The following is a 13,908-nucleotide window of genomic DNA, read 5'->3' on the forward strand; positions in this document are numbered from 1 at the left end:
ATAAACAACCTTGAAAGCAAGTAAGAAATACAATACAATACAATGACATTAAATCGCCTTATATAAAGTGTTAATGTGAGGATGCAGGCCTTCTTGCCACCTTATTTCAAAACATGATCACAGCATCTTAGTGCAACTGCCTGCCACAGCATCCGTTGCCATACCGTCCAATCAGATGCCTACGGTGGCCTAGAGAGCTCAATGCGCTGCAAATGAAAAAACGCATGCAAATAGAAAAAAACACCTGCAAATTAATCAATCTGACAACACGCACGCTGCAAATTCTCACAACACAACCAAATACAGAAACGTGCTGCAAATTCTCACAACACAACCAAATTCAGAAACGCACTGCAAATACAGAAATGTGCTGCAAATTCTTACAACACAACCAAATACAGAAATGCACTGCAAATACAGAAACATGCAAATTCTCACAACCCAACCAAATAGCCTACAGAAACTTAAACAGTTCTGATGTGGTCTGTGCATATTTGCAGCATGTTTCTGTTTTTGTTTGGTTGTTTTTTATTTGCAGCACGTTTCTTTGTTTTTGTTATGAAAATTTGTAGCACGTTTCTGTATTTGGTTGTGTTGTGAGAATTTGCAGCACGTTTCTGTATTTGCAGTGCGTTTCTGTATTTGGTTGTGTTGTAAGAATTTGCAGCACATTTCTGTATTTGCAGTGCGTTTCTGTATTTGGTTGTGTTGTGAGAATTTGTGGCACATTTCTGTATTTGGTTGTGTTGTAAGAATTTGCAGCACATTTATGTATTTGGTTGTATTGTCAGAATTTGCAGCACATTTCTGTATTTGGTTGTGTTGTAAGAATTTGCAGCATGTTTCTGTATTTGCAGTGCGTTTCTGTATTTGGTTGTGTTGTGAGAATTTGCAATGCTTTTCTGTATTTGCACTGCATTTCTGTATTTGGTTGTGTTGTGAGAATTTGCAGCACGTTTCTGTATTTGCAGTGCGTTTCTGTATTTGGTTGTGTTGTGAGAATTTGCGGTGCGTTTCTGTATTTGCAGTGCGTTTCTGAATTTGGTTGTGTTGTGAGAATTTGCAGTGCTTTTCTGCACCGCATTTCTGTATTTGGTTGTGTTGTGAAAATTTGCAGCGCGTTTCTGTATTTGGGTGGGTTTGCGAGAAATTGCAGCACGTTTCTGCATTTGGTTGTGTTGTGAGAATTTGCAGCATATTTCTGTATTTGCAGCGCTTTCTGTATTTGGTTGTCTTGTGAGAATTTGTGGCACATTTCTGTATTTGGTTGTGTTGTAAGAATTTGCAATGCTTTTCTGTATTTGCACTGCATTTCTGTATTTGGTTGTGTTGTGAGAATTTGCAATGCTTTTCTGTATTTGCACTGCGTTTCTGTATTTGGTTGTGTTGTGAGAATTTGTGAACATTTCTGTATTTGCTTGTGTTGTAAGAATTTGCAGCAGATTTCTGTATTTGCAGTGCGTTTCTGTATTTGGTTGTGTTGTGAGAATTGGTGGGGTGTTTCTGTATTTGCGGCGGGTTTCTGTATTTGTTTGTGTTGTGAGAATTTGTGGCCCATTTCTGTATTTGGTTGTGTTGTAAGAATTTGCAGCATGTTTCTGTATTTGCAGTGCGTTTCTGTATTTGGTTGTGTTGTGAGAATTTGTGGGGCGTTTCTGTATTTGGACTTGTTGTGAGAATTTGCAGTGCGTTTCTGTATTTGGTTGTGTTGTGAGAATTTGCAGCACGTTTCTGTATTTGTTTGTGTTGTGAGAATTTGCAGTGCGTTTCTGTATTTGCACCGCGTTTCTGTATTTGGTTGTGTTGTGAGAATTTGCAGTTTGTTTCTCTATTTGCAGAGCGTTTCTGTATTTGGTTGTGTTGTGAGAATTTGCAGTGCATTTCTGTATTTGCAGTGCGTTTCTGTATTTGGTTGTGTTGTGAGAATTTGCAGCGCGTTTCTGTATTTGTTTGTGTTGTGAGAATTTGCAGTGCGTTTTTGTATTTGCACCGCATTTCCGTATTTGGTTGTGTTGTGAGAATTTGTGGCACGTTTCTGCATTTGGTTGTGTTGTGAGAAATTGCAGTACGTTTCTCTATTTGCAGCGCATTTCTGTATTTGGTTGTGTTGTGAGAATTTACAGCACGTTTCTGCATTCGGTTGTGTTGTGAGAATTTGCAGCACGTTTCTTTATTTGCAGAGCGTTTCTGTGTTTGGTTGTGTTGTGATAATTTGCAGCGCCTTCCTGCATTTGGTTATGTTGTGAGAATTTACGGTGCATTTCTGCATTTGGTTGTGTTGTTAGAATTTGCAGCGCGTGTGTTGTCAAATTGATGAAGATGCTTTATTAATTTGCAGGTGTTTTTTTCTATTTGCATGTGTTTTTTCATTCGCAGCGCTTTGAGCTCTCTTGGCCACCGTAGATGCCAGAAATCAACTACAACAAACGACAAGGCAACATTCTGTCCTCATAAAATATTAATTAAAAGCTAAATGAAGAGATACTGTAATTGTACAGGTGCATCTCAATAAATTAGAATGTTGTGGAAAAGTTAATTCATTTCAGTTATTCAACTCAAATTGTGAAACTTGTGTATTAAATAAATTCAGTGCACACAGACTGAAGTAGTTTATGTCTTTGGTTCTTTTAATTGTGATGATTTTGGCTCACATTTAACAAAAACCCACCAATCTCAACAAATTAGAACACCAAAACACCAATAAAAAAAGCATTTTTTAGTGAATTGTTGGCCTTCTGGAAAGAATGTTCATTTACTATACATGTACTCAATACTTGGTAGGGGCTCCTTTTGCTTTAATTACTGCCTCAATTCGGCGTGGCATGGAGGTGATCAGTTTCTGGCACTGCTAAGGTGGTATGGAAGCCCAAGTTTCTTTGACAGTGGCCTTCAGCTCATCTGTAATTTTTGGTCTCTTGTTACTCATTTTCCTCTTGACAATACCCCATAGATTCTCTGTGGGGTTCAGGTCTGGTGAGTTTGCTGGCCAGTCAAGCACACCAACACCATGGTCATTTAACCAACTTTTGGTGCTTTTGGCAGTGTGGGTAGGTGCCAAATCATGCTGGAAAATGAAATCAGCATCTTCAAAAGCTTGTCAGCAGAAGAAGGCATGAAGTGCTCCAAAATTTCTTGGTAAATGGGTGCAGTGACTTTGGTTTTCAAAAAACACAATGGACCAACACCAGCAGATGACATTGCACCCCAAATCATCACAGACTGTTGAAACTTAACACTGGACTTCAAGCAATTTGGGCTATGAGCTTCTCCACCCTTCCTCCAGACTCTAAGACCTTGGTTTCCAAATGAAATACAAAACTTGCTCTCATCTGAAAAGAGGACTTTGGACCACTGAGCAACAGTCCAGTTCTTCTTCTCCTTAGCCCAGGTAAGACGCCTCTGATGTTGTCTGTGGTTCAGGAGTGGCTTAACAAGAGGAATTCGACAACCGTAGCCAAATTCCTTGACACGTCTGTGTGTGGTGGCTCTTGATGCCTTGAACCCAGCCTCAGTCCATTCCTTGTGAAGTTCACTCAAATTCTTGAATCAATTTTGCTTGACAATACTTATAAGGCTGCGGTTCTATCGGTTGGTTGTGCATCTTTTTTCTTCCACACTTTTTCCTTCCACTCAACTTTCTGTTAACATGCTTGGATACAGCACTCTGTGAACAGCCAGCTTCTTTTGCAATTAATGTTTGTGGCTTACCCTCCTTGTGAAGGGTGTCAATGACTGTCTTCTGGACAACTGTCAGATCAGCAGTCTTCCCCATGATTGTGTAGCCTAGTGCACCAAACTGAGAGACCATTTTGAAGGCTCAGGAAACCTTTGCAGGTGTTTTGAGTTGATTAGCTGATTGGCATGTCACCATATTCAAATTTGTTGAGATAGTGAATTGGTGGGTTTTTGTTAAATGTGAGCCAAAATCATCACAATTAAAAGAACCAAAGACTTAAATGACTTCAGTCTGTGTGCACTGAATTTATATAATACACGAATTTCACAATTTGAGTTGAATTACTGAAATAAATGAACTTTTCACAACATTCTAATTTATTGAGATGCACCTGTATATAAAAAGCTCTGTCACAAATAAACGTAAGATAAAGACAAAAAAGATAAACTTAATACCTACTAAATGCTGAGAAGAATAATTTCTAACTAGATGAGTAAAGTTTGTAGATGAACATTACTTTTTATACTCTAAACATGATCCTAAAACTTTTTTCTCTGGTCTTAAGAGGTTAAAAACACCATAAGTCTAATTGTATAAAAGTTTTCACACCCTCAATAAAAGTCTATGAGATTTTAGGTGGTTTTGATAGTCTGGTTTACGAAAACCATAAGTCGGATCAGTCAGAAAATATATAGCATACTGAGTCAGACCAGCCCAAAGGTCCGACCCGTGTTTGGTGGTTGAAGCTTGAAAGCTCTAGGAGGAGATAGTGTTGAAATTTTGGCTCAGAAGAATAATAATGTTTAAATAGTAGATCAGTAAGTTGGCTTTCTCAAGCCAATGTAATAATGTTTAAAAACACATACCACTACAATGGAAAAATCGGAATAATAATAATAATAATAATTAAAATATTTACTGTACAAACAATTTATTGTGTGAAAATGGTTGCAATTTTTACACAAATCATGATTGTCCCTCAGTTCTGCTTGATATGAGATACATGATGTGTAAAGACAAAAACAAAAGAAAAGGCAAATATGCAAAAACTGTGTTTTTTTTTTAATCTAATAGTTGAAACAACAACTGCATGTATCTTTAAGCCACAGCAACTAGAAAACGCAGATAGATGACTCAGTGTTAATCAGCAAGGACCGTAAAATGATGAGAAGACACACTGAACAGACAGGACAGACGTAAACCCATCATAAACAACAAACAGATCAGACAAGCACATTCAGCTGCCAGTGGTGTCGTCAATCATACATATCAGCAGCTGAAGGGTGTACGTTCATGTTAGGCTGCAAAGATTAACACGACAAAAACTCACAAAAACATCCATCGTTGGCCATTATGTCCTTCTTAAGAGCTGTCTGATTCAGTGCATATTATTCACCATCAGGAATGTGAACGTAAATTTGCTGCTGTCAGTCAAATCAAATACATACATACTGCTTCTCATTTTTATTTTTTTCATTTTGTTGGCTTTATGAAGGCTAAGGAATAATCCACATTATGTGTCACAACAGGAAGTTCTGGATGAAAAAAAAGACTGAATCACACACATCTCTTATACGTCTCTAGGTTCTTACAATTCAATTTAAACCATCTAATGCACCAAATTCCTAATAAAGTTACAGGCCTTTATTTAACTTACTTGTCAAATCCAATTTTTACTTGCATTTGCCACTCGCCCAGTGTTAATTCTGGGCCCTGAGTGCACACAACCAAAATCAGCTTCCAATGATTACATGCACCTCCTGTAATCTGACAAACACACTAAAAATAACTCACAAACACCTCCCTTTTATGCTAACGAACCTTACAGAACACCAATCAAAATCCCCCTCAGGAAAGGAAACAGCAGGGGACATTAATCGGTTGAGCTTGTCACATCTCCACCATTTCTTCTTAGAATTACAAATCATTCCCAAAGTCAATCAGGAAATCTGTGCAGCCTTGTAGGTCATTCTGCACTGATTAGATCTTTATGCCTTCGAAGAGGACTGAATATCCCTTTGTGCCTTATGCTCTTCAAAGGAAGGACATCTTCTGCATTTGCAAGTTGCAACTAATCAAGCGTGGGTTATTGATGTCAGTGTTCTCTTTGGCAAGGTTAGGGAGTTTGATTTGTGCCCACATTACATGGGAACAGCGGTGTTGATTGTTGCTGTCAACGTCATGTCTGTGATCTGTCTTACATCAATTTTGTTTCTGACAACAGTGGCAGGTCTAGAAGGGGCATCAGCAATAAGCATGTAATCAAAGAAGATTAAAATTCTGGCTGACACCAATAAACTGATAATTCATTTTATGTCAAGGCTGATAACTGGACAAAATACAAAGTGAAAAATAAAACAAAAAATGAAAACAAATTGTTCATAATAACAATATAAATTATATATATATATATATATATATTATATATATATATGAATTATAAAAATAAATATATTTATTATATTATTATATTTGATATTCAAGATTACATTTAACAGTGTAATTACTTTTTTGGAATTTAGATTTGTTTTAGGTGGCGGCAAAAGTAATGTAAACACAAATAGGATAAATGTAATATTAACAGGAAAAATTTCATGCACAATTAAATACCCACTATCCACAATAATATAATTTCATAATTACACAGTTAAAAAAAAAGGAAATGTACCAGTAATTTTCTGGCAGGATATTATTGAGTAATATTTTTTTTTTTTACAGACATTACATTTCCGGTAACTTCAAATTCAAAATGTTAAATATACAGGCAAAACACCTGAAAAAACAAAAACAACAACATGCAATATTCCTTCATATCAATACAGTAAGTTGTTTCTTATTAATACTGATATTTTTACAGTGTATAATATCGTACATTTTTGTTTTATACACTGTAACAATTTTTAATTCCATTCAATTTGCATGTGCCTCTGTTATTCTCACACAAGCAAAGTAAATGATGGAGCAAGTCACCTGCTGACATCTTTGTGTCAAATTAGCAATTATCTTCAATTTTTTTTTTCTGAATGAAAAGAAGGCTCTCTGTGATGCTATAATTCCATTCTTATAATGTCATTCAGCCTGACAATATGACATCCACAGCATCACTGCCTCCTGTTCACTGTGGCTCAAGAGTCTAACTCAATACTGCTTTAATATTGTGACAGAACTCACCGACAGCAATTAAAACCTGTACGTGACAGCTCAGTCTCACCATCCTAAAAAAGGCCGCTTCCTGCTTAAGCAGGAAGTCATTGGTGTCTGCTTCAGTCAGTGCACAGGAATCACACAAGGATGCAGAACTAAATTAAACTATAATGGGATTTGCTTCAAAACAAACCTGGAGGGTGAACCTTCTTTCTATTACCCAAGGTCAACTGAATATTTGCTGGATTTTAAGTTACACTATAGCTACAGGAGGTCAAGATGATTCCGTTGACCGCTATGTGACGACTGCGTAATGAGTACTGTGCCCGGGGCATTGGTGGAAGGGTTTAGCTCTTACTGCCTGAGCTTGTTTTGGAACGTAAACATTGGTAAGTCTAATTAGAGGAAGCCTTATCTGCCGCCCAGAGCGCACACGCATTACTGCGATCCCAAAGAGAACTACGGCTCATTTTTCATGAGAAGACTGATGGCAGGGCAACATTTTTAATGAGCTGCTCCAAATGTAATGCAGCTGTAATCCCAGCGATGAAGGATTCAATTTAGCTGTGTTCCTGTAACAGTTTAACAAGCGCATGTAAACATGAGCCACTAAACTGCTGATGAGAACCCAAACAATAAAAGAGCTCTATAGTGGATGCAGATTGGTTCAAAACCATGTGATCATGTGTGTTACCCTTAATAGTGTTGGAAAGTGTAGTCATTTCAGTATTGGGGTCATTAGTTGGATTTCTACCCACATATTGTTTATGCAAATTTTGGAAATACCAAGATAACAAGAAATACAATGCAAATGCATTTACCAAATAAATTCCTTTAAACAGTCATGTGACTTGTGGAAGGATGATGAAAAAAAAAAGTTTACCATATATTTACAAGGTAAAACTTAGGAGCTGCTAAAATGGAAATGTTTTCTTATTTAAAGCCAGCATGAAATCTAAATGCATGTTATTGATCCTACACAGAATGACAACAGACTTATTCTATAAATCAAAGGAAATATTAGAGTATAGGAAAAGGTGTATTTTTGCATGTGTGCAACCAAAATGTGTCCTAATGAACCATTCTTTTTCTCACTTTTGTATTTAATGCTGTCAAATGTCATCAGCTAATCAGAATGGGTTAAAGGGCTGACCAACAAAACTCATATCTACATGGCTAATAGGCAAATTGAACTACAACCTTAAAATCATGCTTTTCTGATCTCTGATTCCATGATCATTGCACAAAACCACATCAAGAAAGCCAAACAATCTCATGAGAATCATCGCTTGAGAAAATCTTGCTTATGACAAATAAGTGTTAATTAGTAAGTAGGCTGAAATCTGTACCGTGTGTTCAAAAACATACTGTGGCACTCATGACTAACATGGGGGTAAATCTTGTGCAGAATAACAATGTGATTTCCTGAGGTCACAGGCTCTCAACGCAAAAAAAAAAAAAAAAAAAAAAAAAAAAAAAAAAATTAAAAATGAAAAAATCCAGAAAATATGTAAATATATATTCACATTGTATGAAAAACGCATATAACGATTACACAAAAGTAAGGTATCAGAAAGCCAAACAATGTGAGTGGTCATAAGCTCAAAATGATTTAAAATGTTACATTTTTGTTATTGAGCTCCATGAAGGATATCTTCAGGCTGATGAGCAACTGAAACCTACAGTATGTTTTCTTAGTTCAAAAAACTGACTTCATTTCTCATAATATGTTTTGAAAGGAAAAAACATGGTGAAAAAACAAACATTGTGACAAAAATTTATAGGTGAACCCTACATTCAGAAAAAAATGCTAAATTATTACACAAACTCAAGTACATGTATTTCCATTAATCTCCAGGTGATTTATCAAGCCTTTAAGAGTCTACAAGTTGCTGTACTTTTTCATAAGAGATCACAAAAACAGACAACAAACCAGTGTCGCTCTGACCTTTTGGTGCTGAACATGTTGGCAGGACGCTCGTCTCTGACTCAAAGGTTTCCTTCTGGGAAAAACCTGAGAAAGTAACCAGACACAGAAAGGATATTAAGAGCAAATATGTGAAGGTGACCTGAGCCCAAAACCACACTGATTCTATCCCAAAAAAAAAAAACAAAACCACATTCATCAACAGATTCAAACACAGTTACAAGCTTGAGAGCTGCTAAACTAGAAAAACTCTGAGCGTAGGTTAATCTTTTATCACATATAAAGAAAAATACCACATATGAAGAAATAATGACCACAAAATTATTATTTTGGACACATTCACAAATATGAAAAGTGACCAGAGGATAAAGAACAAACTGGCTGATTAATGTCTGACTGAAGTACATTGAGCTTAATGATCTCAAACGCTCTCATTAAAGGCTTATTTTAATAGTTTCTGTGAGCTGATGAATAATTTATTAACACACTGGTTGAATATTGTGAGATGTTTGCAGAGCGTAAGCTGTACTCAATCAACAGACAGAAGGAAGAGTTTGCAGTCCTCTACATCTGTTAATTGGGTGAAATTTAAAAAGTGCTGTCAACGCTGCATGGCCATTCAAGACAAAATACTTGTTAAATACTGTGCAGTCATATAATGCCTATTTTAAGTGATGTAGGCTGCAGGCTATGGGTACTCTTTAATGCAAAGGATACGGCAGTGGCGGTAAAGGTCATCATTAATGCGCAGGACCTTAAATGTGTCATAACGAGAAGGAGTGACTGCTCCACTCCGACATGACAAAAATCTCATCTTTGGTTATAATTGACAGAGAACAACTGAGAAATTTGAGGACAAATAGTCATTGAAAAGTATAGTATATATTTGTGTGTGGTTGTGTCAATGCTTTGTTGTTTTATTCCTTTTAATGTCACAGACACACAAAACATTGGTCTATTTTGAGAGCTGTGTGTTGTGGAGTTCTGGGATTACACAGAGAGATAGCCTTGATGAACGGCACAGAATCATGGGACTTTCTCCTGCTCGGTATTCCACTTTCACACTCTGATCTTCCCTTGCTGATTTAATCTAGTCTATTTTTAACCTAACACATCTGAGACACGTGTGGGAGGAGATGTGAAAAACAAACAAACAAAAAAAAACCCAATAAAAAAACAGACAGAGCATGCTGAAGAAAGAGAAGAGTTTTAATCATAAGAGCTGTGGTTTCTGCAGCAGGTAGAAAAAAATTATCAGTTTTTTATTCAACTTTTTGTCATAAACCCACAGCCCACAGCAGTAACGGAAGCAGAGGTCTCTGCTGAGGGAAAGGTGGCACGTTCAGAAGGTTATTTCATTTTATTGTATTTCCTCTTCTCAGCAGTGAGTCATCCCTCTGGTCTAAGCGTTCAACAGATTTAGAGTGATTTCATCAAATCCTTTCATCGCTCCAAAATAAAGTGGCACGGACTGTGAGTGTGGTTTCAGAGGGCAGTTGCAAGCTTGTTGAGGAAACTATTGCTATTGACATTGAAATGTAAGGCCCAGTGAACTCTACAAGACAGAAGCGGGTCACCTTGAGTAAATTTAAAGACTCAGTTTATACAACTAACTTCAGACTGAATTGACTTTAAACCACCATCCCAAAAGTCTCATTGTTCTTCTACAAACTCACACACAAAGCAACAATGAAAGAGTTCTTGACAACATCAACAAAAACAGTGAGGAAGGTTTGTACAGAACATGAAGAACAAGCAGATAAACAATATAGATGGGATGGTGACTGGGGAGATGTGGGCAGTAGCTTGCTGGCACTTTGATAGCTTGTCCTTTTTTTTGTTTTTTTTTTGAGTCCCGCTTCCCATTGGGAATTGTGGCCCACTGAATCAAGTGTAAAAAAACTGGATGTGATTTTTTCCCCCCTTAAGATGCTTCTTAAACTGTGGTATGACTAAAGATTGTCTAATTTTTTTTTTTTCTTTTTTTTTGTCAAGGATTTTACAGAGATTGTTAATCTGGTTTACATCAGGACTCTGGGCTGGCTGTTTCGTTATTTCAATGTTCTTTGCTTGAAGGAACTGGTTTACATGTTTTGCAGTGTGAAGAGGGCATTGTCTTTGATGAAAATTGCAGGCTGATTGGGAGATTGCAGGGAAGGTACCACATGTTGCTAAAGGAGGTTCTGATAAACATTTGCATTCACTTTGCCGTGTACTTTAGTTGTATAAGCCCAACCTCTGTTGCAGAAAACATCTCCCAAACCATGACACTTCCTCCTCCACCTTTCACTGACTTCTTTACGCACTTGGGTTTCAGTCTTTCCTCAGTTTGATGCCGTACAAAATGTTTCCCATCATACCCAAATAAATTAAACTAGCTCTCATCACTAAAGTGAGGTTTGGACCAGCTCTCCACACAACATGCTCCTCAGCAAAGGTTCGTCTAGCCTTTTGACTCTCTCTGCTGATGTCTTGGTCACTGCAGAGTGTGCTTTCAGTCTGTATTCTCTTAAACGTGCCAAGACAGATCCAAACCCTGTTCAGCACTGAACTGGAAAGCAATTCCAGCTGCATTGTTGAACCGGTTCCCCATTGAGAGTCTCAGCATTATCATGTCCTCTCTTGCATTTGTCTTACATGGACAACCAGCCTTTTTGGATGACTTGAAAGAATTAGTGTCATTGTAAAGATGTAATATTCTAGAAATCACAGATTTTGAACGACCAGCTTCTCTTGCAGTTGCTGAAAGGGTCATCCCTCTAGCCTTCCTCTGGACAACCTCCTGTTGCAGGGTTTCAGTTACCTGAGAGCGGCCCACCATCTTGCAATCTCAGTTAAAATTAGAGGAATGCTGCCAGTAAAATGTTTGTCATATAATTAAGGAAATTAGCACCAGGTGCCAGATTAACACCAATAAATTGGAGGTATCTGTAAGTGATCTCAAATTTTCTCTAATAAGTTCTTTTTCAGAAATATCATTTAAGTTTTTTATACTGTGCTTCATATTTATATCTACTCAAAACTAATGAATGGTAGTGTATTAAAAAATATTAGCCATTGTGTAAAATTATATAAAATTATTCAAATTTAAAAATTTGGTCATCCAACCCACCATGGTATTTACAAGTTCCTGTGTACATGTCTTAAAAAAATCATCCTAAAACATGTGCTTAAATCGAACAAAGATTTACAATATTACAAAGCAAATTCTGATTCATCCTCATTTTTCTCCCACTAATCATGCGTGTTTTTGGATGGCGTCACTGTGCGTCTGCAGCGGGGTGACTCATCCTCCACTGCACTCTCATCATCTTTTACCTGATTCTTACAGAAACTCTTTAAACCTGACAACATCTCCAGGGACTAATAGGGGTCAAATGAAGCCTACAGAAACACGACGTGATTAAGGAAATTCTCCTGGCAATTTGCGGTAGACATGTAAACAGCCCTGCTGTTGATTCTGAACGCTGTGTTTACACTCATTCCAGAGGTTCAGTTCTCATCACAGTCTGCTGTTGTCCTCTGTTCACTGCCTGCCATATAATCAAGAAATCAAAGCACAGGGGGACGATTTGCTCATGCAGATTAACAAATAAAAACCTTGACAAACACTGCTGATTCTACAAACGTGATAGATGGAGTGAGTTCATCTAGACCTGTATAAATCGCTATGTAATGACAACATACAAGACTTATATCCTAATAGGGAGATATAGATTTAGGAAAATACATTTATCTCAATTTCTCTATAGCAATGGAAATCAAATGAAGAACTCTTCTTCTTTTTCTTCTTATATATCCGCCCCCCCCCCACGCAATTTCGCATATCCCCAATTTCAGAAAATATCTAAATGCCTCAAAGTGTTCTCAGATTTGACAAGATGTGCAATCAATGTCAGTTCTCAGCATGAACTTGTATCTTCAAAGTGAAAATGTATCTTCAAAGACTATATGAGATGCTCGTTCCACTCTATTCATACTGTGTCAACACGTTTTTACTTGTGACCAACTGTTGCCATAGTTTCTAAATTGTTTACAATGCTAAGTGATAATGGCTAAAAGCATAATGAAGTATGTATGCGGGGACATGTGCAAACAGACTTGTGATGTCATGACATGTCATGAAACCATTAAAATATATTTAAAAAAAAGACATACAGCCTACATGCACTAACAATTAAGGTTTCAGGGGACTACAATGTGTATGTATACAATTTTCACTGAGAAATGTGCCTGCAGTACAGAGCATGAAAGTGCAAATGTTTAAGTAATAAATACCTTCATTGCTGGCAAATGATTGGATAGTTTCCATGGATCCTATGCAAATATCCATTTCATTCAGCATTGTGTTTGTCTCTGTTTTTGAGTATCACATTGTTTTACTGAGTGAGAAGAACGTGCTCCAAATGATTCAGCATAAGACTGATTCAAATTAAAACTTGAATGGATTCGGACACTTCATCTTTTACTCCTTAATCGCACTCTGTACACACACAATTCACTAAAATACGGGAGTGACAACCGCATTAATTCCTGAAAAAATACAGGTAGTGACAACCGCATTTACAGAAATTCTGTGCAGTGTGTACGGAACCGAAGTGAACAGATAGTTGTGCTGTATGTAGGTGCTGTATGTAGGTTTTTGACTCTACTAAAGCATAAAAATGCCATAGTATATTTTGCAGATATTTAAGAAACATGCTAAATTAACAAACTTGTTAATCTGAAAAACAATGTTACATTTGTTCAGTTATTTTTCTTTGAAAATGTGCATTCAGTGTCAGAAGGTCCGTCTTTGTTTTGGTCTGTGTGACTCTGCCCACTGCCAGTTTACCCAATTGTATTTTGGCATCCCAGGTTGCCAGTTGGTGGAAAACACAGCGCATTTCATTTCACTCATGGAAGCTGCCAAACGAAATTGGTCAGAGTCAGAGATCGACCATTCTACCCATCCTAAAATGACTTGGCATCCATCCAAAAAAGTGTATAATCAACGGTATAATAAAAGCCGTATAAATATTGGAGATGCGTTTGAGAGATGGAGACAAACAGGCAAAGGTTTCAAAACGAATGCTGAGTTGGCTAATTTTCTACTTAAGCAATTAGCTAAAGTTAGTTAGCTGATGTATCCTAGCTACTAGTAGGAATATTTTAAGTAAAT

The 13,908-nt window shown here is 37.1% G+C and overlaps 1 protein-coding gene across 1 annotated transcript in view; it reads right to left on the reverse strand.

The window, feature by feature from the left end:
* Positions 1-13,908, reverse strand: part of LOC109055978 (oxidation resistance protein 1-like) — a 140,553-nt gene that overhangs the window by 116,119 nt on the left and 10,526 nt on the right. Inside the window, exon 2 of the mRNA XM_042773080.1 lies at positions 8,769-8,834. Within this exon, the coding sequence (XP_042629014.1) occupies positions 8,769-8,785 (17 nt within the window). The 5' untranslated portion in view covers positions 8,786-8,834. The remainder of the gene's footprint in view (positions 1-8,768; positions 8,835-13,908) is intronic.

Source organism: Cyprinus carpio, chromosome A16 (assembly GCF_018340385.1).
Source record: "Cyprinus carpio isolate SPL01 chromosome A16, ASM1834038v1, whole genome shotgun sequence".
NCBI classification, from domain to species: Eukaryota; Metazoa; Chordata; class Actinopteri; order Cypriniformes; family Cyprinidae; genus Cyprinus; species Cyprinus carpio.